The 14,621-nt window shown below is 38.5% G+C and overlaps 2 protein-coding genes across 5 annotated transcripts in view; one reads left to right on the forward strand and one right to left on the reverse strand.

Annotated features, from left to right (window-relative positions):
* The window catches only part of osbpl6 (oxysterol binding protein-like 6), a 60,982-nt gene that overhangs the window by 1,580 nt on the left and 44,781 nt on the right, over window positions 1-14,621 (reverse strand). For all 3 annotated transcript variants that reach the window (XM_058390824.1, XM_058390825.1, XM_058390823.1), the window contains 7 exons: window positions 2,011-2,104; window positions 1,348-1,409; window positions 1,142-1,239; window positions 866-918; window positions 691-769; window positions 414-517; window positions 103-192 (listed from right to left, as the gene is read on the reverse strand). In XM_058390824.1, coding sequence (XP_058246807.1) covers window positions 103-192; window positions 414-517; window positions 691-769; window positions 866-918; window positions 1,142-1,239; window positions 1,348-1,409; window positions 2,011-2,104 — 580 coding nt within the window. The remainder of the gene's footprint in view (window positions 1-102; window positions 193-413; window positions 518-690; window positions 770-865; window positions 919-1,141; window positions 1,240-1,347; window positions 1,410-2,010; window positions 2,105-14,621) is intronic.
* On the forward strand, window positions 4,299-12,183 carry prkra (protein kinase, interferon-inducible double stranded RNA dependent activator). Of its 2 annotated transcripts, none has more exons than XM_058390831.1 (8): window positions 4,299-4,456; window positions 4,964-5,136; window positions 7,470-7,551; window positions 8,373-8,451; window positions 8,669-8,786; window positions 9,222-9,316; window positions 9,400-9,595; window positions 10,494-12,183. In XM_058390831.1, the coding sequence occupies exons 1-8, from the start codon at window positions 4,443-4,445 to the stop codon at window positions 10,649-10,651; spliced, it is 915 nt and encodes a 304-aa protein (XP_058246814.1). In that variant the 5' UTR covers window positions 4,299-4,442; the 3' UTR covers window positions 10,652-12,183. The 2 variants fall into 2 exon arrangements, with proteins under 2 accessions (XP_058246814.1, XP_058246815.1); XM_058390832.1 differs by having other exon boundaries at window positions 9,433-9,595; window positions 10,494-12,182.

Consider the following 14,621-nt stretch of genomic DNA (forward strand, 5'->3'; position numbering starts at 1 on the left):
AAAGATTATAGTTAAAGGGAAACAAAAGCCCAAAAAATAGTATGCATGGGCTTTCGCTTCTTTCTTTACAGTGTTCAGTGATTAAAATAGTACACATCTAACCATAATGTTAAGCTCCTCCTGACTCTGATGCAGAGTTGCTCTCAGCAAGTTGATAGTCACGTCTTTTTCTTTCAGTTGACTCTTTAAGCCCTGCATAAAAATCACCCATTTTCTATTCTTATATAATTATTCATAACGATTTGCTGATACAATTTTAAAACCTTTCATAAATATGGGCTCGACTAGAGAAGAAACTAGACACAGCTCATTCAGTTAGGAAAACGTACAAACTGTCAAAACATCATATTATAGGCAGTTGCATTGAGTCCTTAGTGATCATCTCAGGTACTACATCTGAATATTCCGCTTACCTCAACATCAGCTTTAAAAGTGGAATGAAGTTCAGCAATCTCTGACTGAAAAGCCTTTCTTTGGAGCTCTCTCTCTGCCTCTGTCTGATTGAGCTGCTCCTTCACTAAAAAGAATCACACTCTAGTGACTGTAGCTCACACTCTTCACAGATGCATAAAAGACCAAACTTATATTACAAATTCAGTGCACTCACTAGCAGCTTGCTAGCTCACACTCTTTAGATACTGCCCTATGGCAAGGAGTCTGGTTGATTTTTTCCTTCAGAAATAGACTCACACCACAAGAGTTGTTTCTTCAGACACCTTTCCTGTTCCTCCTTAGTCTTCGAACAGTTGTTATCATCAAACACACTGTCCTAGTACACACATATACACACACATATATACATAAGCTTATCCCTTCACTTTATTCTAAAGTGGCTTTAGTTGAGAATCACAAAGAGATGTGATACCTTGTAAGGTCTGAAGGAGCATTTGAGGAAATCATAGTCTTTTTTGAGCAGCGCTATAACGAAAGAAGTAAAAAAAAAAGTATATACATTTAAGTGCAAAGAGCTAATCATATTACAACCTTCAGGATCCTGAAGGTTGGGGCCAGAAAAGTATGCAAAAGACACTATAGCAGATACTACTCTCTACTCTCTGTCCTATTCGTGGAGTGCCTGAGGCTGAGACTGGCCTGCCTTTTGAGTTGACCATACTTAAATTTTAGTCATCTGTGGTTATACCGTATCTCTCCTCAGCACTCTTCCTTTCAATCTCTAGAGTCCTAGTGTGAGCTGCCACCACTTTACTCAGCTCAGACCTGTGATCCTGCATCAGCTGCCTGAGAGAGAGAGAGAGCGAGAGAGAGATGTAATTTCAGATTGATACAGGAGGATCGAAATGAGCTGACAAAATAATAAAATATTTTTAGTATGAAAAAGAATCCTACTCCATCTCGAGCTGATGACGTTGTCTGCATATTTTAGCCTTGTGTTCTGCTTCCTCCAACAACTAGAGAGAGACAAAAGACTAATTTAACTTTTTACCTGTGTATTAATTTATTTGTTTATGGATTTATTTGTTTATTATAAACAAACAATGATTTTTTTTTATGTTTAAGTATTTTACAAAGAGGAAGGTTTTTAGGCATCGTTTGAAAACAGCCAGTGACTCAGCTGCTCAGACATTTGGCCACGGCTCACCATCTAGGTGCCAGAACAGAGAACTGATACATACCTTCCTTGTTTACTGAGAGATAGTGGGACCAGGTGAGTAATGTTAAAAGATCTGAGGGAGCATGGTGGGGTGTGATAATGAGCACTTATACTATTAACACTGTTAAGTTGTCTTTATTTGTCACATATACCCTGATCTTGTGGCCAGTAACCCAGAGCCTTAACCACTTGAGCTACCACCGCCCCAGTCTGTTGTTACAATATGTTCATTTGTTTGCTTTTGAGAGGGAGAGAAAGAGAGAGAGAGAGAGAGAGAGAGAGTGTCTAGTAATGTAAGAGAGTGCTGAGATGGTCATGAGTGAAAGTTAAAGGACACTTTGGAAAACAAGTGTTGGGACAAAGCAGAGAGAAGGGAGAGGAAGGAGAGTGTAACTGACCGCATGGTAGCTCTGATGGTGTGACCTGCGTTCATCCTGGAGCAGTGCAGTCAGCTTGCCCACTTGCTCCTGCATATCCTGTAGCACCTCCTGCCTGTGACACACACACACACTTAACCACACCTTGTCGTGGTAATGCACTTTGTATCGGCAATGTTGTTGTTGTTGATCTTTTGGCTGCTCCCTACATGTGTGAGGGTCGCCACAGTGGACCAACTGGTCCACACAACAACTTGGCACAGGTTTTACGCCGGATGCCCTTCCTGACACAACCCTCCCATTTTATCCAAGCTTGGGACCAGCACTGCATCCAGTGGCTGGGGTTTGGACACTGGCTGGGAATCGAACCTGGGTCTTGTATCGGCAATAATAACTATTAATTTTTCTTACTTAACAAGATTGGAGTTAAGTGTGAAAAACTGCTGCAGTAGAGTAGTGCAATAATGTCATGCCTGAAAATGTTCCTTTGTCACAACTAACACAGAAAACCTTTCGCAGAGTGTATTCAATACTAATTTCCATACACCTTATCAAAGCAGTATTCAGCAACAACTAAAAGTAAAAAGTAAAAAGACAGCAAATAATTATATATAAATATATTATGATTGTGGACACAAGGACTTGTTTCTTAGCTGCACCATTGGAAAAATGTAATCATGCAAAGCTGTCAGAAATGAAAACCCTACATTCCTACAATGATAAATCGGGTATCAAAATCATTTGAAATGGGGCTCTTGTGCAACTTTTGGGTTGGTTACTTAATTTTTTATTTTTTATATCTTTGTATAAGTGCAATGAAAAAAAAATGATTGTTGGGTTTTTTTTATTACTACAGAATTCACAGGAGTGGTCAGTATTCAGTTTAAAACTCCAATACATGTTTCACTGGATCAATTCTATGCAATATTTATTTTAAACAATGATTTTTTTTTATGTTTAAGTGCTAGGTTAAGTTTTTTTTTACAAAGAGGTAGGTTTTTAGGCATCGTTTGAAAACAGCCAGTGACTCAGCTGCTCAGACATTTGGCCACGGTTCACCACCTAGGTGCCAGAACAGAGAACTGATACATGCCTTCCTTGTTTACTGAGAGATAGTGGGACCAGGTGAGTAATGTTAAAAGATCTGAGGGAGCATGGTGGGGTGTGGGGTGTGATAATGAGCACTTATACTATTAACATTGTTAAGTTGTCTTTATTTGTCACATATACATTACTGCACAGTGAAATTCTTTCTTCACATATCCCATCCTTGGAGGGTTGGGGTCAGAGCACAGGGTCAGCCATGATGCAGCACTTTATAGCTGTAACTTTTTAGCTTTAGAATATTATTCCATACCCAAGACGAACAAAAGCCTTAAATTAAATCATCCTAAAGATAGATCTAAATAAAATATAAACTGTTAAAGCACTAAGACATTACAGTCTGAACCTCATGACTTTCTATTATTCAACTAATGCAGTATTTAAGTTAACAGACATGACTTAGGTGAACAATGGACCAGAACAGACTCTATCATTCGGCTGTTCTGTCAATGGATAAAGGAATTCTCAGCACTATAAATACTAGTATGATAATTGACCGTTTTGCTCAAGGCTCGGAGATACTCTCTGATGATTCCACCCTCAAAAAAATAGTATAGAAAAGTCATCAAGAGCATGAAGTAGACAAGCAGTAAGATAGCTGAGAGAATGAGAGATGAGAGAACGATAAGAGAAGAGAGGCTGTAAAAAATAAAAAAAATAAACAAAGAATAATTCATACAGTAGTGACAGCATAAATCAGGAATGAAATAATAGGTGCATGTATAATATAGATTATTGTAAAAATAATAGTAATAATAAAGGATCTGCACAGCACAGCTTCACACACAAGCTGTGAAAGAGATAATATTGCATGGCATACCTGTGTGAGAGAAAATGTAATGAATTTAATGAACTCCTTTTTTAGAAGCAATGCCCTGAAATGATGGGAGGAGTCAGAAAAAAGATTGAATTAAATTTTCCAAAGTTGCATACTGTTTGTGTTAATTTGTGTTTATTATTAACAATATTACATAAAAATGCCCTTACAAAACGTGTTATTCTTGCTGACCCCCCTCTCCTCAATTAGCCCCAGATGTTTTGGGCTCAGCCCCTGATGTTTTCAAATCCTAGATACGCCCCTGCAAGTAACCCTGTGTATTAATGGGGATGATTACTTATCCAGACTGTCACGTGAACAGACTCCTTTCAAAGCGGAATGTATACAAAAATCTGATAGGTTAAAATGGCTGTCAGTTAAAATAGACAAACTCTGATTGGTTGAAACTTTGAATACGCCCTCAACCTTCAGGTGACGGGTTTATTTTGGACGCTGCAGAACTCAGGCTTGTCTGCTACAGTATTTAATAGTATGTCTAAATAGTTCGCCATCTCTGATAATTGCCTTAATAATGACGGATCCTGAGTAAGTCTGAACGTTTAATGGCGATATCTAATGTGTTCCAGGTATTTTAAAGGACAGAGTCTATAGTGTTCGTATAGTCTTTCAGATTAGCTGTGTTTGCTAACTAGCCGAATGTTTACGTCTGTTTATGTCTAAGCTTGCTAGCCGCCTCAGGCTAACTTACCTGATTTAAACAAAACCCGGTTTTAAAATTTGGACCGGGTTGAATAAAGTAAAAACGTGGGAATATTAAATAATCATACTATGCGAAGATGTATAATTTAGCTAGCAGGCTCAGCAATAACAGTTTTATCCGGCTAAGTCAAGGCTTTTAGATTATCTATTGATGATGTCAAAATATATTAAAGCATCATTAAGTAAAACATGTAGCAGTTGTTATTTTACATTTTATGAAGGCTATTAGAAATAATGGACTAAATTACTGTACAGGAACTGTGTGCTGTCAGTGTTTACGGTTTGCCTGATTTGACATTAACAAGACACATTTATACATCTTTTATATTTCAGCTTGGGTCTTGCAGGCCAGCATGTCATCTCTGACAAAACACCAGTTCAGCTGCTTTATGAATATGGCACTAAAACGGGCAGTGTGCCTTCATACATAATGGAGAGAGCAGATGGAGAAGCCCACCAACCGCTCTTCATCTTTAATGTCACCATAGGGGACATCACCTGTTCAGGTCAGACTCACACTGGACCTCACTCAGCTATGTGGGTTAGACTCATGATGAATCTTACACACAAGAACAGGCCAGACTCGAGGTACACCTTGTGTAAATAGTATGGGTTAGACCCTGGATAAGTACAGGTGAAACACTAGACAAACCTCGTATACACCGATCAGACATAACGTTATGAACAGGGACAGGTGAAGTGAATAACACTGATGATCTCCTCATCATGGCACCTGTTAGTGGGTGGGATATATTAGGCAGCAAGTGAACATTTTGTCCTCCAAGTTGATGTGTTAAAAGGAGGAAAAATGGGCAAGTGTAAGGATTTGAGCGAATTTGACAAGGGCCAAATTGTGATGGCTAGACGACTGGATCAGAGCATCTCCAAAACTGCAGCTCTTGTGGGGTGTTCCCGGTCTGCAGTGGTCAGTATCTATCAAAAGTGGTCCAAGGAAGGAACAGTGGTGAACCGGCGACAGGGTCATGGGTGGCCAAGGCTCATTGATGTACATGAGGAACGAAAGCTGGCCCGTGTGATCCGATCCAACAGATGAGCTACTGTTGCTGAAATTGCTGAAGAAGTTAATGCTGGTTCTGATAGAAAGGTGTCACAATACACAGTGCATGACAGGTCGGGGCTGTTTTGGCAGCAAAAGGGGGACCAGCATAATATTAGGCAGGTGGTCATAATGTTATGCCTGGTCAGTATACACCAGTAGGTGTCAAACTCACAATAAATCTCATGCACCCATACGCACTAAAACTCATTTACATGTACAAGCCAAACTCTGACTATAACTAATACACCTGTACAGATTAGACTCATATACTTGTATGGGACAAACGCACAATGGATCTCATTCCTCTATGGATCAGATGTATGCTGGACAAGATACACTATATTGCCAAAAGTATTCACTCACCTTCCTTGACTCGCATATGAACTTAAGTGACATCCCATTCCTAATCCATAGGGTTCAATATGACGTCGGTCCACCCTTTGCAGCTATAACAGTTTCAACTCTTCTGGGAAGGCTGTCCACAAGGTTTGGGAGTGTGTTTATGGGAATTTTTGACCATTCTTCCAGAAGCGCATTTGTGAGGTCATACACTGATGTTGGACAAGAAGGACTGGCTCTCAGTCTCCGCTCTAATTCATCCCAAAGGTGTTCTATCGGGTTGAGGTCAGGACTCTGTGCAGGCCAGTCAAGTTCATCCACACCAGACTCTGTCATCCATGTCTTTATGGACCTTGCTTTGTGCACTGGTGCACAGTCATGTTGGAAGAGGAAGGGGCCAGCTCCAAACTGTTCCCACAAAGTTGGGAGCATGGAATTGTCCAAAATGTCTTGGTATGCTGAAGCATTCAGAGTTCCTTTCACTGGAACTAAGGGGCCAAGCCCAGCTCCTGAAAAACAACCCCACACCATAATCCCCCCTCCACCAAACTTTACACTTGGCACAATGCAGTCAGACAAGTACCGTTCTCCTGGCAACCACCAAACCCAGACCCGTCCATCAGATTGCCAGATGGAGAAGCGCGATTCGTCACTCCAGAGAACGCGTCTCCACTGCTCTAGAGTCCAGTGGCGGCGTGCTTTACACCACTGCATCCGACGCTTTGCATTGCACTTGGTGATGTATGGCTTGGATGCAGCTGCTCGGCCATGGAAACCCATTCCATGAAGCTCTCTGCGCACTGTTCTTGAGCTAATCTGAAGGCCACATGAAGTTTGGAGGTCTGTAGCGATTGACTCTGCAGAAAGTTGGCGACCTCTTCGCACTATGCGCCTCAGCATCCGCTGACCCCGCTCCGTCAGTTTACGTGGCCTACCACTTCGTGGCTGAGTTGCTGTCGTTCCCAAACACTTCCACGTTCTTATAATACAGCTGACAGTTGACTGTGGAATATTTAGGAGCGAGGAAATTTCACGACTGGATTTGTTGCACAGGTGGCATCCTATCACAGTTCCACGCTGGAATTCACTGAGCTCCTGAGAGCGACCCATTCTTTCACAAATGCTTGTAAAAACAGTCTGCATGCCTAGGTGCTTGATTTTATACACCTGTGGCCATGGAAGTGATTGGAACACCTGATTCTGATTATTTGGATGGGTGAGCGAATACTTTTGGCAATATAGTGTAGTTTACCTTTTCTTAACAATATAACAATAAACATAACTTCAATGTTAGCCACAAATTCTGCAGCTTGTTTAACCACTAGACAAAATTTGAAACAAGGTAGAGCAGAAAATCCACTACACAACGTGTCAAACATGTAGGCAACATTTTAGTACACTTTCACTCAATCATTTTTCCACTTTGTTTATTCTGTATAGGCCAGGGTCCCTCTAAAAAAGCTGCCAAACAGGAGGCCGCGATGGCGGCTTTGAAAACACTGGAGCTAGACATGGAAAATAGGTGAGTACCTAATAGATCACAGTTTTTGAGCTATGACAATTGTGAAGGATTTGTATTTGTGAGATGCTGGCAGACACTGTCTGGCCCAATACGTCTATTAGAAAGAACGCATTCAATCCAGGTTTAGATATGCCTTTCAAATTATGTGAGGACAGATGGCATGTGAAGTTGATTGTGATAACTAACATTGTGTCTGTGGTTTCTGCAATGGGTGTAATGTGTACATCTACAAAACACCGTAGTCTTCAAAAGACACTACATGTTATTGAACATGTAGTGCTTTGGTCAACAGGCACTCTACATTCATCTTTAGATTTTTGTTTTTTACTACACTGCCTTTTAGGTAGGTTTGTAATATAGTAACAATGACCATTATGAGAGAAAGAATTTAAATAATAATACACTGCTACACGAACAAAACAGTGAAAGAATAGCTTAAAAATGCAGGAAATAAATGATTTTCTGTCAGTAAATCCATGAATCATGTAATATAATCAGTAGATCATAAGCATATAACCATTTAAAATGTATGGCGTAGTTATGAACTAAATAGTGTCAGTGATTTTCATTGCTATATTCAGATTCTAAACAAACTGTACTTACATTGTCATACAGACACAGTTGGTGATAGGATAAACACGGTTGCTTTTTTACTTGCTATAATTGGAGGTGTTTGCTTTTAGTAGTGTTTTGACTACCAGCTCTGGCAACTGTCTCTGTGGATTCGGCAACAGGGTGTAAAACAGCATGGAGATTTGCAATAATGTTGCATAGTGAAACACTACTATGGTTTCATCTGACATTTCTCATTTCTTCTAAAGCCCTCAAAATCAAAGGATTGAAAATAATGGCTGTGATGTTGACGCAAACGACCAGTGTAATCCAGTAGGAATACTGCAGGTAATCACTAACCAGACTTTACTAAACACCATTATGCTTCTTTTAGTGAAACACTCAACACGTACAATAACTACAGAAGATTTGTTAGTGTAGTATTTCCATGGTTTGTCACAAGTAACTTGATGATCATTAAAGGTGTCTATGCTCTTTGTTTCAACAAGGTCTTCTGCGTGTTAGTCATGTGTATGTTCTCATGCAGACTGTGTCTGTTTTGCAGGAGCTGGCGATGCAGAGGTCATGGCGTCTGCCAGAATACATAGTATGTTCAGAAGCAGGTCCAGATCATAAAAAAGAGTTTACGGTTATTTGCCGTTTGGAGACACTCTCCGAAAAAGGTTTGTAGCTTTCCTTATGAATATTCATATGCAAATGAAGTCTCTGCTCAGTTTGACTGTATAGTGCAGTGGAAAAAAAATGTAGGCAGCCATGAACTAATGACTGTGACAACATGGCCTTAATAGTAAAACACTAAAAATCTTTCACCTGGAAAGCACATTAAATAAGGCTAGATTGTAAAAATATATAATCTTAAATATAATTAAATTATAAAAACTACAGGGTGGATATGTTATTGTATTTAGGTTTTACATGATAAATAACATTATAATAGGATTTTAGGAATGAGCATGCTTTATTGTTTTACACAAGTTTCAAAAATGAACATTACTATGAACATTAACAACAATTTAAAGCTGATAATAGAAAAAACTTTGCTATAATATTCATGCATTTACCTCGGAGAGTAATGATCTGCTAAATTGTCCAAACAGGTACAGGCAGCTCGAAAAAGAATGCCAGAAGAATAGCAGCAGAAAAGATGTTGGAAAAATTGCAAAGTCTCTCAGGGTCTACTGAGATTACATGGGTAAAATTACTATTCACTGATCCTAGAGCATTTTGAATGAATTTATTTATTTAGTTAACTCACTACATTGTTGAACTATGAAGATCTCTCCCCCTGTTCTGTCAAATCGTCTGCAGAATCCAAAACCACATGTATATTTGGAGAGTTTGAGGAACTCGGACCTAGAGTTGATTTCCTTACTGAAGAGGAATTCTCTCAGTATTCCCAACACGGATTATGTACAGATGATGCTGGAGTTATCTCAGGAGCAGGGCTTTGAGGTGACATATTTTGACATAGGTAAGATTAGTTTTTCCACATACTTTCCTTCTCTGTGCCCTGACCCCATCCTCCTAACAAGCTGTAATGTACCTTGCTATAATGTATATGTGATAAAGGCTTCTTCTGCTAATTATAACACTTTAATTATGCAATCACAGATTTGTAGAATACAGTGTTTCCGTCTTATCATCATATAACTTTACCTGGGTGTAGTACACCTTTGCTGTTTCCTCAGTTAGACGTTACAAAACTGGTAACACAACTGCAATGGACATTGTTTATAATCACACTCTCCAGTGTTTATGATAATTCATACTCTCTGGTGTTTATAATCATTTATAATCACACTCTCTGGTGTCACCCAATTGAGCATGGGTTCTCTTTTGAGTCTGGCTCCTCTCAAGGTTTCTTGCTCTTACCGAGGGACCTTGCCACAGTCGCCCCAGGCTTGCTCAATAGGGATAAATACAAATAAATTTAAATATAAGTCTAATATTAATCCTGAACCTTTAGTCTAATGTTAATTTTTGTTCTGTATATTTCTTATATTTTCTATGTAACTGCTGTTCCATATTTCTTATGTTCTGTAAAGCTGCTTTGAGACAATGTCCATTGTTAAAAGTGCTATACAGATAAAATTGAATTTAATACAAGACAAAATACAGAGATACAAACAAAAAATGATGTGTAATTGTTGTAGTATAAATGGAATAAATGAGCATTATCTTGTATTATTTTCTGATTACAACACACCCTGACTTGTTTTATTCAGTTCTGATTTAAAAGCTGTTTCCTTTAGATAATGCTGTGATTATATGTAATGTGTATAATCTCTCTGTTTAAAAGACTTGAAATGGATATTGAATATGGAAACGAATCTTGTGAAACGTTTATGCTCTTTGTGTATGTGTTGCAGGTGAACTTACAGTAAATGGGCAATACCAATGTTTGGCCGAACTGTCCACTGTGCCGGTTACAGTATGTCATGGTACAGGAATCTCCTGCAGTAATGCACACAATGATGCAGCTCACAATGCTCTACAGTACATTAAGATTGTAGCTAGCAGCAAATAATCACCACCTAAGCTTTAAATGAAGCATTCAAACAAGTCTGAAAGTGTGCTCTGACCAATTTCTTAAGGTTGCTTACAGTTTGTTTAAGCTGAATAGTCAGTTACCTACTGAGAGACATTTATTTATTTATTTATTTTTCTGTAATGGATGTATGATATGTAGGCATCATGGAATGCTACCCAAAAGTGAAGGATGTGTGTAATTTCTGACTGCAGTATGTAATTTTCCCTCATCAAAGCCTCAAAGCCAGCCTTTTTCTTAACCACTTGCTCACATTTTAGAACCATACCATCGTCTGGTTTCTTCACAGGCTTTCATGGTCTGTTCAACATTAACCAAGCTCTACCTGATAGAACAAGCTGGGAGGCGAAAATGAGGAAATTTGGATAAAGAGAAGATCTATTTTATAAATTCTGGTGTTTATGAAGGGCTTATATTTTTCCTTGACATTTTTATGTGAACATGTAAAACTTAGAACAAGAATATATCATAATCAGCTGTGTAAAATGTTTTTTCTTTTGTTTTTATTTGGTATTCATTCACTCGTTCTTATTACACATAATTCATTATTTTTCCTTTGGTATTGAAGTGTAATGATGTTTCTGTTGACATGTTCAATATGAAGCACTCTACTGAATGTACAGTGTGAACGTTTGAACAAGAAAGCTCCTTGTCTTCCTTGACAGATTAAAAATTTAAGCATGTTTCACAATTAATGTGCCAATTTGTTTTAATTATGCATTAAGTAATTCATCAAAACGAGTGGTGGAAGGAGCACTGCTTATGAATCCAAAGAGGAGTCTTAGAGAAGAAGTGGGTAATATAATGAAAAGTACACACAGATTTTTTTTTTTTTATACACTACCAGTCAGAAGTTTGAACACACCTTTTAATTCAATGTTTTTTGTTTAGGGATTTATTTTCTACATTCTAGAACAATACTGGAGATTTCAAAACTATGAAATAACACACATGGACTTAAGTAATCCATATGTAATGACAACAAAAAACAGTCAGTTGTTATTTTAAGACATGAAGGTCAGGTGTTCTGGAACAGTTCTTGCAAGAACAGTATTGTCAAGTGCATTTGCAAAACCCATCAAGCACCATGATGAAACTGGCTCACATGAAGACCATCCCAGTAAAGCAAGACCAAAACTTACCTCTGCTGCAGAGGAGAAGTTCATTTAGAGTTACCAGCCTCAGAAATCACCAATTAACAGCACCTCAGATTAGAGCCGTTATGAAGGCATCAGTAGCAGACATATCTCAATATCAACTGTTCAAAGGACATTATTGTGTATTTCGGCCGCCTTCAGCATTGTTTTACAATGTAGAAAGAAATAAACATCAGGAAAGACCATGGAATTAGAAGATGTGTCCAAACTTTTGACTGGTAGTGTATGTATATATAAATACTGTCTCACTGTGAAGGTTTTTTTTGTGTGTGTCACAGCCAGAGCCAGTGATGCAGAGCAGAAAAACCTTTAACTGACCGGGTCTTGCTGCTCGTGTGTGTGAAATTGGCAGGTTCATTTCCTGAAGATGTTTAGCACGGTAAAAAGAAAATAAATGGTTCCATGCTTTCTTTCACACCTGCCTTCCGAGTCCTCATTTTCCTCACAACATGCAGGGTTTTCCTATTTAAATATAAATGGAAATGTCTTCCACATTATTATAACACATCCAAAAGTGAAGGAATATCAATAGAATAATACACAGTATAGATGATAAAGCACTCAGATTTTGTTAGAATGATCCAGTGTTAAGGTTGTGAAACACCAACTGAAAACCGGGGAGTGATATTCTTTTTAGTTAACAAGCCTTTGTTAATATTTTGTTTCGTTTGATTGGCTGTGCAAATGTTTGACAAACGCATTGTCAAATCACACAGCATATAGTTGATTTTCAGTACTGGCTACAGGGTTCATATTCAGGTTCACATTCGTTTCGCAGCCCCTCAGCTTTACTTGACTGACTCAGCAGAGTTTATAGATAGGGATGAACGGTCTAGAAATGTTTTGCTTAGTGTGCAAATTAAGCAAACGTTCCCTAAGGACTTTTTTTTGAGTGTATGACCGTGAGATGAGCCTAAATATAAAATGCAGTTCTATAATACCATCTATACTGCTCCTTTCTGACTAGCTTGGGGTTTATAGGACTTGCAGCCTTGACTCCGGGAAATGACAACAGGATTCGAACACCACCATATTTTTCTTGGAATGTACATAAAAAAAAAAGTGTGTTTGTGTGTTGTAAAGAATAAAACTTGGCCACAGTGATTTCCAGCAGTTTGGTATATTGGAACAAGCACTAGGTAGCAGCGGTGTACAGTGATTATGGAAAGAGAAATATGCATTTATACAATTGCACTTTTTCAGATGAGACCCGTTGTCAAATGGATTTATTCAGCTAGAACACACCACTTACAGGAGTGTGGAGTCTGCCGGACTGGATATAATGAAAATCAATAAATAAATCTGTAAAACAAACTGCTACTGAAACAAAACAGCTTTATAAGGCATCAGCAACGTCCATTGGCAGGCTATGTCATGTACACATGCAGGTAGAAAACAATGATAAAGGGTGATTGAGATATACAATGTCTTTTTCTGTGCGGTTGCTGTTTTTTTTTCTTTTTCTTTATGTACATGTACATTTGTCTAGAATAACAAATCTGTACCTGGGATTATTTGTTACTAGAATCAATGTTTTAGTTATTAAAAGATGATTAGACTCCTGCTTGAATATCCAGTCCCTCATGCTGGTGACTGTGTGAGAGGAAAAAAATAATAACATTTTAAACTGCACTGTATGCTACAGTGAATATGTCCTTCAGGTTGCCTGACAGATTCAGTAAAACCACAAGTGGTGCACCGTTTGCATATATATTGCACTTAAACATGTATGGGGTTTGCCTTTGCTTTGACACAGCACCAGTTAAAAGACTGATGCCTGTTTTTCCCCCCTCAGGTTTAGGGATGCTGAGTTACAGTTTATGCAGAAATAAAATGTTCGGAGAGTTAGTTAGTTCAGGGAGAAGGTGCATCGGTATATGGTATACAGTGTGTGTTCAGTACTTTACACGCATTATAATTATAGTGCAGTACTGTGTTAGTATTATATAGATGCAGTAAGGCACAGCAAGTGGGACTGATACACTGATATATGATTCTGTTAGTGAGAGAGAGAGCTTCTGTTTAGAGATATGTAACTCTATATTTTATACACACACGTTGTTTTTGAGCTATCATAACAGTTTTGGTAATCCAGTGACATGATATTCTAAAGAGAGGAATTTTTTTTTTCTTCTGCCTATAATCTATATACCTAGTTAAAATAAACACCTGACATTGTCTCCTGTGACTTTTGTTTAACAGAAAGAACAGCATGTAAATCCAGTGCAGTCATCACACTGGCTACAAGCAAACCCGATGAGCCAGGCGTGACCAACACGATAACAATCTCTTAAAGGAAATACAGTTTGTGATCAACATGTTGAAATTTTGTACAATGTAAAAGCAATGGATCAAAGCTAAAAAACCTGCAATATGGTTTGGTGGGTGCAGGTTTTCCATAACAGAAACATTCACACTTCAAAATAAACACTGGGAAATTTGCATTGAATAAAAATAAAAACTCGTCTTTGGTTGGAAGCAGAGATGGATTCGAAACACTGCCCACAACATGGAATAAGCAACAAGCCATCTGCTTAAGCAGGCTTCCTAAACAAGGGTTTGAGGTGGATTTGAGAACAAAGATTCGGTAACATCTTCACTACTTTAGGACTGAACTGATTAAAACATAAAATCTATATTCATATTTTTCTTAAAATATCTCCTTTCAGGGGTGGCACTGGGTGGCCACTAGGTGTCACTGATGGAGTAACAGATCAGCTGTTACCGCCAGAGTGTGGACGGCCTGAACCTGGCACACACACACAGCAAATGGAAGAACAATTTACATTTAC

Source organism: Hemibagrus wyckioides, linkage group LG06, assembly GCF_019097595.1.
Source record: "Hemibagrus wyckioides isolate EC202008001 linkage group LG06, SWU_Hwy_1.0, whole genome shotgun sequence".
In the NCBI taxonomy this organism is placed as follows: domain Eukaryota; kingdom Metazoa; phylum Chordata; class Actinopteri; order Siluriformes; family Bagridae; genus Hemibagrus; species Hemibagrus wyckioides.